Source organism: Mustela nivalis, assembly GCF_964662115.1.
Source record: "Mustela nivalis genome assembly, chromosome: 16".
Taxonomy (NCBI): Eukaryota; Metazoa; Chordata; class Mammalia; order Carnivora; family Mustelidae; genus Mustela; species Mustela nivalis.
Window position 1 is genome coordinate 41185840 of NC_139035.1, and position 17543 is coordinate 41203382.

The following is a 17543-nucleotide window of genomic DNA, read 5'->3' on the forward strand; positions in this document are numbered from 1 at the left end:
GCCCAGTTGCCCGATAGCACCAGGAGCCTCGGTGGACCTGACCCTCCCACCAGCCTGGGATGCAGACTTAGAGCCTGGAGCCCATCAGGACAGGACGCCTCTTTCACCGGAGCTGTGAGCTCCCTGGAGAGAGCAGCGCCATCTTGAAAGACCCACAAGCCACAGCCTGGAGTTGGCGATTTTTAGGATCTTACCTAGTTGGGCTGCCGCTGTCCAGATACTTTAGAAAACTTGTTCTGAATCACCCACTAGTTTCATACTACTCCCCTGATCAATGCCAGCTCCCAGCTTCCACCTTTCAAGATGACAAGGGACACTAATCATTACTAAGCAGATCTCTGATGAACTCTGCACTCCCACCAAAACTTTCATGGGTTGGGGTTCTATATATACAGGATATATATTATAAAATATATATATGTATAGAAATATATATTTTAATATAATATATAATATATAAAAATATGCATTTTAAATATAATATATAATATATAGAAATATATTTTTAGTATTATATATTATATATAGAAATATATATTTTAATATAATATTACAGTATATATTAAAATTCAGGTGGTAGAAGCTGCCCAACACCTGACATCAGGCTTTTTCCAATTCCCGTTGTGCCTCGTCTGAGTAGACACCCACCAGCCCCTGTCCTTCAGTTTGCAAACTGGAGTTCCTTCCTGAGTAGGCACTGCGGGACTCAGGATGCTGGGGATGGAATCATGGGAGAGCTCCTCCCCGCCCTGAAGGGCTCCCCAGCAGGGACCCACCCACCACCGCAGCCTCCAAACAGAACAGTTCTGCTCTTTGCCCGGATGTCAGGGTTTTGTGAGTGGTGCGCAGCTCTGCTCTCCACATGCTGCACAAAGCCACGTGCCAGAGAAAGAAAGGAGGACTAGCCCAGGGTGGGACCCTCTGCTCCCCGCCAGAGAGGGTGCAGAGCTCAGGAGGAGACAGGGAACGTCATTCCTCCTGCCCAAGTCCCACCTTTGGTGACTCAGGCCCAGCAGCTCTCTGCTCTCGATGCCTCCAGCTGCTGAGTAAGCAGCCATCCCTGCCCACACCCCCTCCCCCCAACCTCCTGTGCCCTGGGGCCTGAATGCCCCCTCCTGGGCAGCCCTTGCTGAGAGAGGATTTGTGCTCTCCAGTCCCCCCAGAAGAAGAGGAACAGAGCTGCCACACGCATTGTGAAGCTCCCTCTCCTCCCCGCCCCCCCCGCCCCCCCCCGCCCCCCTGTGACTGGCCAGCTGTGCCCAGTCCTGACCAAAATCCAGGAAGATGGAAGAGAGCATGCCTACTGCACCAGGGCCCGCAAATGGGCACTGAGGGGGGACCAGTAGGTACAAGGGGAGTAGCAAATGGAATCTGTCCTCAAGGCATTTTCAGTGTGAGTCCCTTCTCAGGAGGGGCTTCCCCCGGCCCAGGAGACAGAGGACCCCATGCAGTTGTATGTGCGCCCCGCGCTCTCATGAGCAGGGCGTTGGAGAGCGCACTGCTGAAGGCTGCCCTGCTGGGCACCGTGCTGGGTGTGGGACTCAGAGGGAAGAGCAGGGTGTGTCCTGCCGGAGAGCCGGTTTGGCCAGCCCCACCTTGCTGGCAGAAGCTTGGTTTCAAAATGGGCTAATAGCTGGGGACACAGACACTCTTTTCATCTTGGTCTGCCCAGCACATGCCTGACTCCTTCTGTCTGGTCAGCCAGAGCTGGAAAGGAACTCTCTAGGCTTGGCCAACCAGCTAATAAGGCCTAGGTCAAGGAGCAAAGGGAAGAATCCTGGACCCGCATAGCCTGAAAAAGCCTCACTGGGCCACCCTCACTGACTGGCTTGCCTCATCCAGAACCCCTCTGCCTTCCTGGCAGCTTGTTTCATTGTCAAGGACCCTCTGTGGCCCATGGAGGCTGTGGGAACCCCAGTGCCAACGGCCCTGATTTCCATCGCTGGCACAGATTCCCGTGGCAAGTCAAGGCCCTCCTTTGGGCACTTCTAGTGAGGCCAGCCCTGCTTGAGGGCCCTAGGCACAGTGAAGGGCGTCTTTTCCCTGGAGAGCTTGGGGAAGATGACAGAAAGCATTAGCGACTAAAGAACACATAAGGTCACAACCAGTGGGGGTGTGCAGTTGAAGAAGTCTGGCTCTGGGCATGACAGAAATCTGAAGAAGGGGCCTTGGTTGAGTCAGAGCAGGCTCTGTGCAGATGACTGGGGAAGAGGTCTTCGAGAAACATAGCATTTGGGAGGAGGGGCAAGGAAAGCTATGCAGGATGGAAAAGAGGCTGGGCAGAAGCAGGATGTGGTCAATGTCACCAGACAGCATAAAGGGATGTATTGGGGAGGGAAGAGGTGACTGGACAGGCAAGGGGACCAAGCTGATGAGTTCTCCTTGCAAGAAGCAGAGAGAGGAGCACCTGGGTGGTTCAGTGGGTTAAAGCCTCTGCCTTCGGCTCAGGTCATGTATCCCAGGGTCCTGGGATCAAGCCCTGTATCGGGCCTTCTGTTTGGCAAGGAGCCTGCTTCCCTTCCTCTCTCTGCCTGCCTCTCTGCCTACTTGTGGTCTCTGTCTGTCAAATAAATAAATAAAATCTTAAAGAAGAAGAAGAAGAAGAAGAAGAAGAAGAAGAAGCAGAGAGATACTGTGGACTTGTAAAGCACAGAAAGCTTTGTCTGAAGAAGGTCAAGTGGATGGCACCACCAGGAAGGCACCAGGGCCCCAAGGGCTGGGTTGGAGGCTGGCGGGAGGCGCTGGAATTGTCCAATAGTGACCTGAGGCTTACTGGGGCCACAGTCTGGGCAATGGGAGTGGGAAGGGAGGAGTCAGAAAGGAGTCTCAGTTGGAAGGACAGAAGCATGCCATCTCTTCCTAAATGACTGGTCACTGTCATGTCCCATGATCTTGGGCCAACAGGAGCTCTTCCAGTTTCGGGCCCCTTTGAATGAGACTTTCAAGGGGAAACTGACTGTGTTCAGTTCTTTGAGGCCCTGGGTCTTCGGCTGTGTTAGTTTAGTTACCTTCCAGGACTCCGTTTCCTTGCCTGCAAAATGAGGGGGTAGGCCTCTGAGCACTTCCTGACATGACGAGGAACAGGAATATGGTCTAGGGAGCATTCAGCAGGACATAAAATGCCACAGTTTTCCAAGAACAAAGGGAAGGAGAGAAAATAGATGAATTACAAGACCTAAGTCATTAGAGAAGGGAAAGCAGAACAGGGCCTGGCTAAGAGAGTCTCCTCGCTCAGGGCAGCTCTCTCTGTGGCACCTGGAAGGTAGTTCCAACTGTTGACTTCCTGAAGAGCCTCACTTGTCTTCCAGGTGGAGTAACATGTCTCCCTGGACACACCCTGGGCCCCCCCACCCCCAGCTGTCCAGCCCAGCCTACTCTCTGGTTGAGGGTCATCTCTGGCCCCAACAATAGTCAACTTTCTAGCCTCTGGAATGTTCTGATGTGTGATGCATGGACCATACCACACGAGGCTGGAGTTTCCCAAGGAAGCATGAGCTAACCAGACAAGGGGCGTGTGTCTGTGTCTCACTGTCCTTTGTATTCAAAGCAGAGGATGCTGCCAGCAGATCACTATCTGGGTATGGGGGTGTGCCTGGGAGACCCGGCACTGGCAGTGAAGCTTTCCCACCTGCTGTGGGCACCTGGGTGCTCACTCCCCTCGTGTTTTCCGCTCCGGCTGCAGCTGCTCGCTCAGGACCTGGAAGGGAGGGTTTGGAAATGTGTGGGGGCATTCTTGCTAGTCATGATGACTGCGAGGCACGCTAGCATTAGGGCTCGGGGGCCAGAGGCAGCGCAACATCCTGTCGCACTTGGGGGAGCCTGCACAATGAAGAATTGTCCAGCCCCAAATGCCGACAGTGCCCACGTAGAGAAACACCACATCATTCCATTCCGTCATGGAGCCGTACAGGAGGGCCTCACTCCTCTTTCCTTCTGAAACCTTCTGAGGCAGGTTCTGTGGCCATTGGGTGAGACTAGTGTGGGGCTCTGAATACCCGTTTCCTGGACTGGCCTGGACTCCTGACACTCCCCGCCAAGTGTCAACCTGGTGGCTCCTTAGGTCTGGCTGTGGTGAAAGGCCACCCACGGTCGGATCCCAGGGATACAGATATCCGAGGGATACAGATGTGCCTACTAAACAAACATTTAGGTCACGCACTGTTCTAAGCACTTTACAAACATTCATTCACTGGACTCTCCCCATACTGGGTACAATTATAATCCCAGTTTTACAGATTTAAAAAAAAAAAAAAAGAAAAAAAGGAACTGAGGTGTTTTATGTTCAAGTAAGTTGGCCAAGGCCCCCCATCGGGCCGTTAACATAGCCGGGCTCGGCCTCAGCAGTGTAGCTCCAGAGCCCGTGTCCTTGACCACTGAGTCTGCCTCTGCCCAGGGAGCTGGACGAATGGCCTGGAGTCCCAAACCTTCAGCCTGATGGACAGCAAAGGGGAAAGGTCACAGGCAAGGAGGCTGGTGACGGCCTGCTTTGTCTGAGCTTTGGAGGGAAACCCCGACCCCCGGACTAGGACAGGGACGGGCCTGGCAAAGAGGAAGTGTGGTCCCCACTTGTCCAAGTAACAGTAAAGTGACGGGAGTCACCCAAGGCTCTCCTCAGCCTCCAGCAGCCATAACACAAGGAGCTGGGGTGGGGCTCCCGGGAATGGGTGATGCCACTAAGATGCAGCTGGTATGGGGAGGGCAGGAAATGCAGTCCCACAGGGTCAGCCCTGCCTTCTCCACCACACCTGCTCCCCGGCGGGTGCAGCCGGCGCCCTTCCCCGAGGCAGCCCACCCTCGCGGAGACTTGGCAGGACGGCCCATTGCTCCTTTTCCCAGCACAGGAGCGGCCCAAAGCCTCTGTCAGTCTTCATCAGCATGATCACACGGTCGCTGGGTTGGGTCCAGGATGAGCGTTTGTACTCCTCATCAGGTGTCTGGGCTGACGTCAGGAGTGTCATTTACTGAGAACAAGAGAGTTCCTTGTTGCATTTCCATTTAAGGCTTAGCCCGCCATGGGAGTGCTCAGCCTGCCCTGCTATCATCACCTTCCCCCACCTTCCCCCACCCCAAGAGGATGGAGGGCTGAGGCGTGTGGCCATGGGCCTGAAGCAGGGGAGGCCTAATCGCACATTTTGTGCAAGGTGCACATTCCGTGTCAAAAATGCTCAGAAAATTGTCTCACTCCCTCCCCTCTGCCTATTGCTGTTCATTTCTGCCTCCCCAAACACCTGCACACCTGTTCCCTTTGGGGTGGGCTGGTTGGACCCAGTTTGGGGAAGAAAACTATGCCCCCCCCCCCCCGAATGCCCAGCTGAGCATGTAGGTAGAGGAGATGAGAGCGCCATTGTCAAGGTGAACAGTTTGTGGCTTCTGACTTTTGGATGCCACTTCTGACTGGGACCTTGACCCATGGGTGGTTTCCTGCTAAGACTCTCCCGGAGCGGGTGCTGAAAGGGGATGGGCCAAGAGAAGGCCCTCCCCAGCCTTGGGTGGCTCGATCTGGTGTGGAGGAGAATAACCCAGTTGTCTAACCACCTCCCTCCCCCCTCAACACACACACAGGGGGTGAGGCAGGCAGCCTCTGGGCGGCTAGGCTTGGCCCTGGCTCATCCCAGCATAGGTGAGGTCCAAGTCAGCCCCTGTGTGGAGACACTTCATCTCCACAGGCCCAGTGTTACTCCCTAGTCTGAGGACAAGTCAGAGCAGGCAGACCCACCACCAGCCTGGGAGCTCCTGGGAAAGTCCCCCTTCGACAGATCCGTCCGAGCTCCTTCCCACAGAATCTCCAGCTTTGTAGGCTCTTCCCAGAGAGGCTGCATCCCCAGGTGAGCTCGCACAGAGCCCCTGGGGGTTGCCTCATTTCCGTATGTTTTCCTGTCAGACTGAACCTCTGCCCAGCCTCTCCCTCCTGCAAGCCTGACTAAAAAACCAGGAAGCCCCCCTCACACCCAACCCTAAGCCCCTGGGCCTAACTCCATGCACACCGGGGCTCTTGCCATAGAAGGCCCAGGAGCAGAAGCATTTTTTTCCCTCTGGCCTGCAAGGGGTTCCCCTGGAGGGCCTGTTACCCTTTGCTTCTTGCCCAGCACAAGGGAGGCAACACGAGGAGTTCAGCAGGGAAATAACAGTGGTGAACAGTCCTGGCCAGAAAAAGAGACGTTTCTCTCACTCTGAGTACAAGTGGACAAGGAAGGTGGGCCATGTTGGAAGCTGCCAGTATTTGGGAATGGCACAGCACCACAGGGCAAGGACTTGGGGACGCAGGGGCAGGTCCGGTGTCACCCTTCCCTCCTGAGTTAGAAGTCCCCGTCTTCTCTGGGCCTCCGACTCCCCACCTGGCCAGGGCCATCCACGTAGGACTGGATGAGTTCCTGCACCCCCATAGTAAGAAATGTGTTTTCCAGCCCAGCCCAGCCCACAACACAGCACGCGTCTCTACCTCACGCCTTGCACTCTGAGGGCTTCCGTTCCAGCATCTACCACGCTGTCCTGGTTTTTTAAGAGTCACAAATCGGCTAAATGGATTTCACAATCCATAATGGGTCACAACCTGTGGTTTGAAAAAATAATATGTCAGATGATGAGGCCAAGAGGCCTTCCACTCTGAACGTCCTGGGGTTCCATGAACGTTATTACGGAGGTCAGGGAGGATGGGGTCCCTGGCCAGCTGGATCCAGAAGCCCCAGTCGGGAATCCCCACTGAGCCTTCCCTCCTTTCTATGACCAGATCTACAACGGGACCCTCAAGCGGGAGAATGACAACAGGCGTTTCAGCTCCTACAGCCAGATGGAGAACTGGGGCCGGCACTACCAGCGGGGCCCCTGTCCCACGACCGGCGCGGGCAGTGACATCTGCTTCATGCAGAAGATCAAGGCGAGCCGCAGCGAGCCTGACCTCTACTGTGACCCCCGGGGCACCCTACGCAAGGGCACGCTGAGCAACAGGGGCCAGAAGACCACCCAGAACCGCTACAGCTTCTACAGCACCTGCAGCGGCCAGAAGGCCGTCAAGAAGTGCCCTGTGCGCCCACCCTCCTGCACCTCCAAACAGGAACCTGTGTATGTCCCGCCCATGTCCTGCAACAAGGACCTGTCCTTTGGCCACTCAAGGGCCAGCTCCAAGTAAGTGCTGCCCGGCTGGGCAGGGGGCCAGGGTGGGGGGTCAGGGTGGGGGCAGACTGTCCGCCTGGCTGCACACTGATGATAGAAAGGACCCCCTTGGTCCCCAGAGTTCCCTTGTTCCTGCCTGGGGGCATTCCTGGAATGGACTGAGGAAGTCTTCAGTGTGAAGGGGGAGACAGAGTCCAGACATTAACACAAATGCTTGGGGTATGTAGGTTCTAAAGGGTCACAGGTTATGAACAGAGTGGGGCTAATTAGAGAAGGTTAGCTAGACCGGTGGTGCTCCAAGCGTGTGCCTCAAAATAGTAGTGACAGCATCACCTGGGAACATTTTTGCATTGTCCCCAGACCTACTGACTTGGAAACTCAGGGAAAGGCCTGGCAAAGTGTTTTCTAGCAAGCCCTCCAGGGGACGGAGAGTTTGTGACCTTAGGCATGCAAGTCTCTGTCTGTGTTCTGGAAGAGCAAAGGAGTGTCCCCAGATGTGGCCAGTGGGCAAGGGGGCCATGTTCCACCTTATAGGACAACAGACAACCAGGACAGACAGACATCGAAACTGAGGAACTGGATCTAGAGCTGAAGAACAGAGGATCTCTCTTGTCCCTCGACCCTGAAGGCCCAGGGAGAATGAAGGAAATGAAGCACGTGTCCTGTAAAGAGCCACAGGCCAGGGTGGCTTGGGGATGGGACAGGGTTCTAGGGGTCATTGGGCCTGCCCTCCAGGGCTCAGAGCTCCATAGACCTCTAAACTGTTCCTTATCACCACCTAATGGTCATTTATTCATTTATTTGGCAAACATTTACTAAGCATCTACTATGTTCCAGGGTGTGTGGTAAGTGTAGGAGACACAGCCAGGAACACACAGCCCAGAGCTATCCTAGAGCCACACACTCACCTGATAAACTTCTCTTCCTAGAGTTCCAGGAGCTTTGCTTCGTTTCTAAACCTCATAGTCCCTTCTAGACAGGTGCAGGAACTCCCAAGGAGGAAACAAGGGACAGAGACGTTAACTCACCTGCCCAAGGTCACACAGCTGCTGCAGCACCCTGTGTTCTTCCCCAGTCTGTCGCACTGTTTCGATAATAAGCTGAACTCCATTGTAAAGCTGGACCTCTCCTAACTACTCGGAGGCCATCAGGGATATTTAGGATGAGTTGGAGAAGGACTAAGAAACCCTTTCCTATGGAGCAGGACTCGGGGCAGCAACAGGCCCTGGCTTATTGCCCCAAACCAGAGGCCCTGAGAGGACAAGGTCTGGGCAAGACACGGAAGGGGATGTATGATGAGCCATTTCGAGCTGATGTTTGACTGGCAAATGAGACATTTTCTCAGCGCAGGGCGGGAGGGCTGCTGATAGAAAACCAGAGAGCTCTGCTCCATGGGAGATTTTTCCCAAAATGGAGTTAGGATGCCACGCTAAAGCCACGAATATTTAGTGAGCATTTACTGGCAGGACTGAGCCCGGTACCCACGAGAAGGCACCTCTAGAAGTGCTGAGGAGATTCCTGGTGGGGTGGGGCTGGCTGCCCCAGGAAGGACTGCCCCCCGGAACTCTCCCCCGCTGTTGGGAACCAGGACACAGGCAGGTGGAAAGGGCAGCCCGAGAGTTGACATCACAGGAGCTGGAGAGGTTCCTAGAAGAGAGGTGTCCTTTCCCTGGAATGTTCAGGGAAGGGGGACTTCAGCGAGGCACATGTGTTATGAAGGGAAGGGACACGGCCACACCTCAGAGCCATGTGGGTGCTCAGTGGAAAGATGAGTCTTGCTGGAGCTGACCTCATGAGGGGCTGGAGCGTGGGCCAGAGGGCAGAGCAGAGCCAAACGATTAGATTGAAACGTGAAATTTTTTTTGTGGCTCAAAAAGGTTGACTATCAGCCATTTCATATGGTCCAGCTTAACCCGTGCCCTTGGATATTAGTCTAAGCAGTCTGCACTTGAACCTGCAGGATGGAGAAGGCACTGATGAGAACAACTCAGCGAACTAGGTTTTAGGAGTGCTAGTCTGGTAAAAAGGGAGGAAATTTTTGGATGGGGGAGCTTGGAGAAGAGAGCCAGTTGTGGGGGTGTCTTGCTGTAGTCCCAGTGAGAGTGATTATGGCCAGAAGGAAGGCAGTGGCTGTGAGGGTGGGAAGAAGGAGCAGATGTGAGAATTGTTATGTAAGAAAATTAGCTGGACTTGGGGAGAGATGGAGGCATTGATGGTTGGATAGAGAGAGAGGGAAAATGGAGGAAGGAAGGATGGATGGATGGATGGATGGATGGACGGATGAAGGGGTGAGTGGGTGGTTGGATGGACAGGCTGTGGCAGCTTGGGCACATGGGGGGAATTCTGAGCCCCAGTCTACCCTGGAGCCCACCCCACTGCCCATTGCCCACAGGATCTGCAGCGAGGATATTGAGTGCAGTGGGCTGACCATCCCCAAGGCTGTGCAGTACCTGAGCTCCCAGGATGAGAAGTACCAGGCCATCGGGGCCTATTACATCCAGCACACCTGTTTCCAGGATGAATCGGCCAAACAACAGGTAGCTGGCTGCACACCTTCCTCCCCCTGGAGGCCTGGGCAGGGACTGGGCGTGTCAGCCTGACCCCATTTAGAGATGGGTGGGGGCATTTGCGCTTGCTCCTTCTCACCCGGCCTGGCTGCCCGGGGCGAGGAGCGTGCTTGGCATCGCCTAAGATCACAGCTGAGCATCTTAACCCTCTAGTGAGTGGACATTAGTCAAGCGTGTCTCCCCTACTGGTCACATGGAAGAAACAGTCATGGGTTCAACAGACATGCCCTTTCTCAGATGCCACTAGAAAACATGACTGCTTTCCATCCTTCAACTCCCCTCCCCACCGTCTGTCTGTCTGTCTCTGCCTCTCTGCCTCTCGGTCTCCATCTCTCTCCCCCTCTCATAGCTGATCCTCTTTCTCACCAGGCGTTGTTCTTGCCTCCTGCGCCTGGCTGGTGGGAAGGACGCCTCTGGGGCTCTGCAGCTGAGCCCAAGGGTGTAGTGCCCTAAACAAACGGGTTTTCCAAAAATTCCATGATCCACCCGCATCCAAATTCCTGCCAGAGGAGAAGGAGTTCCCCTGGGAGGGTCTCTCTTACGTCTGTCCTGGTTTAGGATTTTGAAGTATATTTATATCTGTCTCCTCCTCTGGTCCTCACTGCTCTATTTCAGAGGAGGAAAGTGGGGCTCAGAGCAGAGGGGCGCTTTCCTGAGGGTCTCCTGGCGAGGAGGTGGGGGAACTTGCCTCTGAATCCATCTTGGCTCCTGGTCTGGCCCATTGCTATGATTCCAACCTGCTCATTCATGTTGGTTGGCTTGAGTATTTCTGAACTGACAGTAGACTTTGGGTCTGAGAAGACTCACCTTGAGCAGAGCCATGAGATCAGCCTCACCTCCCTAACTGGGCAAGACGGCCCCCTTATCCCGACAGGTCTATCAGCTGGGAGGCATCTGCAAGCTGGTGGACCTCCTCCGGAGCCCCAACCAGAACGTCCAGCAGGCTGCGGCCGGGGCCCTGCGTAACCTGGTGTTCCGAAGCGTCACCAACAAGCTGGAGACCCGGAGGCAGAATGGGATCCGAGAGGCTGTCAGCCTCCTGAGGAGAACTGGGAGCACTGAGATCCAGAAACAACTGACCGGTAGGGAGCCCCTGCTGTGGAGAGCTCGGGGCTGGGGTTGGCAGGACTGCTGGCTGCAGTCCCAAGATGGGGTGTGGGGCAGCCCCTCCAGGCTGGCTCAGAGCACAGCCATGCAGAGTTGACCTCAGGCTGAGGTCTTGGGAGCCTCCATGGTACTGGCCTTGGCCAGATTAGTGGTGTCCAGATGGTGCATACCTGCAAGGGGTCAAAGTCTTTCTGAAGATAGAATGCAAAGCATGGAAGGCTAGTGCCCAGACAAGACCCTTGTTCAGCAGAGGCTGGGATCTGTAGGTGACAGGGAGAAAGGGAAGTCAATGAAAGCAGGAACTAACAGTTCTTAACCACCTTCCTGTGTCCAGACAATATGGTAAGCACTCAGGTCAGGGGCACAAGAGACAGAAGAAACTATGAAACCCTCAGACTGGACGGGGAAGATGAGGCCAGGCACAGAGTAACCAAGATCAGTATTTCTGGAATAACTTTTAGGAAGAAAATAGAATTAGAAGACTCTGCATGCTAACATTTATATAAAAAACCATGAATCAATCCAGTGTTTCTGATCACCTTCCCTATTCATAATTTTGACCTAGATAAAGAACTCTAGATGCTCCCTGCTCTCACAGAACCTGCAGTCTTGTTGAGACGCTGGGAAGTGGGCTCAGGAAACAATCAGACACTAAGTGAAATAAACCAGGCCTACTTAGAAGGTGACCTTTTACTAGAATTCATTTGCCAAAGCAGGCTGGAGGCTGGAGGGTGGTCCCCTGTTGCCTGGAGTCTTCCTTGGCCTGGCATGTGTTGAGTTGACTGTCCCCGACCTCTAGGGCTGCTCTGGAACCTGTCCTCCACTGACGAGCTGAAGGAGGAGCTCATCGCCGATGCCCTGCCCGTGCTGGCGGACCGGGTCATCATTCCCTTCTCTGGCTGGTGTGATGGCAACAGCAACATGAGCCGGGAAATGGTGGACCCTGAAGTCTTCTTCAATGCCACGGGCTGCTTGAGGTGAGAGAAGAGTATGCCCATGGAGTCTTTTGGCCCCAGCCCTGGGCTTTGCCCAGGCAGCCCCATCTCGGGCAGGACCAGCCAGGGAAGAGAACATAGAATGCAGTCTGCCTGGCACTGGTCTTCACGGGCAGACTCCAAGAAACGGAGCCCCAGTATTTCTGATGTCCCTGCACCCAGATAAGGATCGGGACTCCATGACCTCCTTTAAGGGACCACAAATGACTTCTTAGAAATCTAAGAGTGGCAGTGCCAGATCTGAATACCCAAACTGCTTCAACCATTTCCCTCTCCTCTGTTTCCCAAAAATCCATTTCTGGTACTATCTTGAAGAGTGTGCTTTTAGACAAAAGGCGGCTGATGGGCTCCTAATGAGTCACTTCCCAGCCATGGTGCTAACTGCCACCTTCATCGGCATGAAGATGGCACGGCTCTGCCCAGAGTCTCCTGCGTCCCCCCTTGGCAGGGAGGAGGGATGCGGGTACGCTCGCTCCAGGAGTGCAGTTACAGGCTGGGTTGTGGGTGCTGGTATGGAGGTGAAGCCGTAGAACGGATCTCCTTTGAGGATCATACCCTGCTCTGATGGCGTCTGTCTCCTCCAGCTCCTGGATGCTGCAGAGTGAGGGGTGAGGTGTTTCAGCTGGGGCTCCTCCCTGTCAGCCTCCAGCAGTGGGCTCCAGTGAGCAAAGCTGGGGTGTTAGGGACCTGATGGGCTGCAGGGCTATTGGTGGCAACAGGAACCACACTTGGCAGGCACCAGGCAAACAGGCCCGGAAGGAGCCCGCTGCTGGGGCAGAACACAGCTTCCACAGGGACGGGGCATGTGGCCCCAGCCGAGCACCCCTCAGCTCCTTTCCCAGATCTAGCCCCTGGCCCCACAGAGAAACTGGGCAGGGGAAGCTTCCAGCCCCCGTTAACAGGTGCCCACTAGTGGTAGCGCATGTGTCTTGGGGTGCTAGCTGCATTAGAGCCCTCGACGGTCATAAAAGTTACAGGCCTGGGGCCCAGGTGGGCGGAAGGAGGGGTGGAAAGAGCTCAGTGCAGATGAGAGCCCGTCCAGCCTCAGCCACGATGGGGCGGAATGGCCTGAATTATCTTTCCTTACTTCTTCCTCGTGCCTTTTGCTCTGCTCTCGTCCTACCAAACCTCCAACCTCATCCTCATCCCCTCGGGCCCCCTTCTGCCACCTGCTCTCCTCCCTGCGTGCTCCCCAACCACTCTCCACCCCTACCCCTCCTCCCCTGCCTCCTCACCCCCTCTCGGCTCTCTCCCGCAGGAACCTGAGCTCTGCCGATGCGGGCCGCCAGACCATGCGAAACTACACGGGGCTCATTGATTCCCTCATGGCCTATGTCCAGAACTGCGTGGCCGCCAGCCGCTGTGATGACAAGGTGAGCGCACCCAGGCAGCGCCCCACTCCGGCCCTGGACCCCAGTCCTCCTCTCGGTACAGCACTCCAAGGCCCAGGGCCTCCCCAGAATCAGTGAGGGCAGCTCCTTGGGCTCTAGGTCCTGGCATTTTTCTCTCCCAGGCTCCACGAGGCAGGTCTTCCCTTGAGGTGGCCTTTAAGGTATGGTCCAGTGACAGGACAGAGGCCCAGAGACGGGCCGGTGAAGGGGACGGCTGGCTGCAGAGTGCTCTGCTTGCCGGGGAGAGTGGTTACAGGGCAGCTCCCCGTCCCTCGATTAGAGGCTGTGTGAATGCGGACACTTGGTGACATCTCTGTTCCTCAGTGTGCACTTTATTCCAGTGGAGATGATCATATCCTGTCTGCCTCCTGGGTTGGTTTAAGGCTCAGTTAGTTCATAAGCAAGACTCAAAGTGGGCCTGTGGCCAAGAGAGCGCCCCGTGAGCCATTACTGTCACTAGTGCCAAGCCCCGCAGACGGCCCCGAGGAGCCCCACTGATACCCCAGGGATCCTACCTGCACCAAGGCTCCCTCTGCTACACTGGTTTCCCACTGCCCCCCAGTGAGGCCACTGGCCAGACTGCCCTCCTGTCCCCTTTGAGCTTTGGGACACACTAGCACACACAGACAGGAAAAATCATGGAGGGAAGAGGAACTGAAGGCTGGATGTTTCCATCACGGCAGGACAGCAACTTGGGAGAATAGTGAGTTCCCACAGTCCCCGGGTGACCAGGGGACTCTGCACACCATGGGCTCTGGGTCTGGCATACAGTTTCCCAGCGGCCTGCTCCTCCCCTGAAAGTAACAACAGGGCCTCAGGAGAGAGACAGTCCCGTGGAGGCTCAGCCAGGTCCCAGGGGTCGTCATGTTTTCTTTTGCTGCAGATGCAGCATCCCCTCTACCTGTGTGACCCAGACCCAGTGACTCAGAGTCCCTTAAATCCTAGCAGGGCCATTGGACGGTCAGTCTGCTGGCCCAAACAGCAGCCTGTTAACTGAGGACAAAGGCAAAGGCCTAGGAGAAGCTGCCACAGCCAAGTCCCAGGTGCAGGTCTCACTGCCTGTGTGGACTTGGGATGGTTCAGCATCTCTGCTGCTGGAAGCTGAGGACGAGCCAGCTACAACACGGGGCAGGCGTAGGGCTTTGGAACCTAGATAAGTCCAGCGGCTCCCGAGGGAGAATGTGTGAGAACAGAGGTGTGTTCTTCAATAGCCCAGCCCGACCACTGGTACCGTGGCTGTCACGCAGAAGCGGTGGCCGCTCTCTGTCGTATCCTCCTGTGTGGGGGGCCCTGTGACAGGTACTTCCAGGTAGGCCTTCCCAGGAGCCCTGTGAAGCAGGTGACTTCAGTCCCATTTTGCCACTGAGAAAACCGGGGCCCGGAAGGTAAAGCAAGCCCCTCCAGTTCACGCAGCTAGGAAGCAACAGACCTGGGTTCGAGTCCAGACCCCAGGGAGCATGACGGTGGGAGGGAGATTTTCACGCAGGCCCGTGTTCCTCTGTCCTGAAGCCGCTGAGGGGCTGCCTCTCTCTCGTGAGCAAGGACGGTGGGGGAGCCCGGGATGCCATCGGGGTGTTGGGGAGGCCCGGGCTCAGGTGCCACACTTCTGCTTGGCCCCCAGTCCGTGGAGAACTGCATGTGTATCCTGCACAACCTGTCCTACCGCCTGGACGCCGAGGTGCCCACCCGCTACCGCCAGCTGGAGTACAACGCGCGCAACGCCTACACCGAGAAGTCCTCCACGGGCTGCTTCAGCAACAAGAGCGACAAGACGATGGTGAGTGATGGTGATGACAGAGTCAGGGCCTGCTCCCCACCAGGCAGCCCGCTGGACTCAGCTGCCCGGCGCCTGCTTTCCTCTCTCCCTCAAGCCTGAAACCAGCAAGAAGGGCCAAGCCCAGGCCGAAGCCCTGGTCTCAGGCTGGTGTCGCGCTCCAGAAGCTGCGTAGAGGGCATTCGTCTGGTCTTCAGAGGGGATCTGTGTACTTGAGACTGTAAGACCTCAGACTACCCGGAGGTCAAAAGCTCCTGCCCTTCATTGGCAGAGCTTATCCTCTCTTACCTGTGATTGATAAGCTTGACCCCATCTTGTCCATTTCCCTGGAAGGTTTGGAGGAGCCAGGACTCTAAGCCCTCTCTGGCCTGGTTCCCACCAGATCCCAGGCCTCCCAGGTCCCCCAGAAGCAGGAGGGTGCTGTGGAGGGAGGGTCAGTCTTCCCCACTGGGTACAACTGTGGAAACTGGGCTCTGGGCCACACCTGCTGGCCCAGGGTGGGTCCGGCTCGGAGTCTGACTCTGGGAGGGGAGGAAGGATCATGGTGTGAAACCCAAAAGCAGCTGGAAGGTTTGGGCAGAGGGTGGCCAGCAGCACACTCCCCGGGATCCCAAGATTGTCCTCTGCCTCCCTCGGAGACCGCCGGAAGGAGCAGGTCCCCTGTCCTACCTCACTTCTGCGGAGCTGCCGTAGTGAGAAAAGGGACACCAGGAAGGTGCTTCCCCAGTCCCTCCTATCAGGACCCAGGACCCTAGAGCTGGGAGGCACACAGAAGGCTTGGGTTGGCTCCCTTCCCAAGGCTCCCTGCTGACCTACCCTTTGTCCTCAGAACAACAACTACGACTGCCCCCTCCCGGAGGAGGAGACCAGCCCCAAGGGCAGCAGCTGGCTGTACCATTCAGATGCCATCCGCACCTACCTGAACCTCATGGGCAAGAGCAAGAAAGATGCCACCTTGGAGGCCTGCGCGGGGGCCCTGCAGAACCTGACCGCCAGCAAGGGGCTGGTGAGGAGTGGCCCCCGCCCCACCCCCATTCCTCCAACTCAGGGCAGGCTCAGCTCCCTTCCCTGTTCTCCCACGAGCACGTCCCTGGTCTGAGTCCTAGCAAACACCTGTGGCCTGCAGAGCTCGGTTCTGCCAGCACGAATAGAGACAACGTCCTATGTGATATGGGGGAGATGAGGGAGGAGAAATAGCCCCGCCCTGCCGTGGCAAAGCAAACCCACTCCTGCAGGATTCTGTCTGTACCCACAGAGCCCCCTTAGCGTTGTGATTCCTGCCCCCACGCTGGCCCTGTCTGGGGTGGAGGACAGGGATGAAGGGTATGTTTGTGGTGGGAAGAGTCTCTTGGGTGTTGAACTGGCAGAGGGAAAAATAGAGGGTTTGGAGCATGAACAGATCTAGAGGGAAATGTGGCAGGATCAGCAGAGATTTTGAAACCAAATATAGTTTGGAGGACACGACGGAATGGCCCTGAGCCATAGGAGGCCTGTTGCAATCAACAAGCATTTAGATGGGGAGGCAGCCAACAATCCTTCATCTTTACTTAGGACAAAAGAGAATCAGTTGGAAGCAGGACCAGGGTGAATTGAGGTAAGGAAGGAACTTTCTTGACTATGAGAGGATGGGTCTAGGGGTCTTCAAGAACTCCAGACCAGCCGGGACCAGATTACAGCCAGGATGGCTTTGTTGCTAGAGCTGGCCTACTTCTAGGGGCCCCTAGATGGTATCTCCAGGTGGGCACGGACCCTCTCCTACCCATCTTTGTCCTAGGCAAGTACCCAACAAATATGCGTTGGTTTCCCCGGAGGTAGAAAAGTTGGAAGGTGGTTCGATGCTTCTTTAATTGACAAATATCACTGACCACGAGGTTTCACGCGAGCAGACACAGCTGGGACATGTCAGGAAGGCAGAGCTGAGACCCACAGCTCAGCAGGGGTACCTGACCCTTCTGTTAGACTGGGAGCCGATTCAGGGCCCCGGGGAGCAAGGGGTCTGAGACTTCCCTCTCATCACCCATCTGGCCTCCAGGCTGATCCGGGAGTAGAGCTCAAGGTCAGGAGAGGTCGGGGTGCATTTCTGCCTGGGTGCTCTGTCTGTTGACGGTGCATGAGCAAATTTGTGTCTCTCTTTGTCCGCACTTCCAACACGAAAGAGAAAAGATTCTGGGTTTTTTTCATTTGGGATTACCTGGCTTGCTTCCACCACAGTGCCTGGGAAGCCACAGGCTAGGTCCTCACTCGGCCCTTCTTCCTCAGATGTCCAGTGGCATGAGCCAGTTGATTGGGCTCAAGGAAAAAGGCCTGCCCCAAATCGCTCGCCTCCTGCAATCTGGCAACTCTGATGTGGTGAGGTCCGGAGCCTCCCTCCTGAGCAACATGTCCCGCCACCCTGTGCTGCACCGTGCGATGGGTAAGCGCCCTCCACAGCATCTGGTCAGCCCTCTCCCCCGGGCCACCAGCTAGGACTTGGCAGAACCCCGCTTTCCAGAGCCTGCTGGAAGGTCCCCCTCTAAATTTTCCCTCACATTCCAAGAGGGGAAACTGGCCCACGAGGGGCATGGAGGTAGGAAAGGGCAGGTCCCCTGGAGATGGGGGT

General features: G+C 55.9%; 1 protein-coding gene across 1 annotated transcript in view; it reads left to right on the forward strand.

Annotated features, from left to right (window-relative positions):
* Nucleotides 1–17543, forward strand: part of PKP1 (plakophilin 1) — a 47423-nt gene that overhangs the window by 23760 nt on the left and 6120 nt on the right. Inside the window, exons 3-10 of the mRNA XM_082702565.1 lie at nucleotides 6728–7122; nucleotides 9503–9647; nucleotides 10552–10759; nucleotides 11584–11761; nucleotides 13038–13152; nucleotides 14792–14947; nucleotides 15774–15950; nucleotides 17204–17357. Of these exons, the coding sequence (XP_082558691.1) occupies nucleotides 6728–7122; nucleotides 9503–9647; nucleotides 10552–10759; nucleotides 11584–11761; nucleotides 13038–13152; nucleotides 14792–14947; nucleotides 15774–15950; nucleotides 17204–17357 (1528 nt within the window). The remainder of the gene's footprint in view (nucleotides 1–6727; nucleotides 7123–9502; nucleotides 9648–10551; nucleotides 10760–11583; nucleotides 11762–13037; nucleotides 13153–14791; nucleotides 14948–15773; nucleotides 15951–17203; nucleotides 17358–17543) is intronic.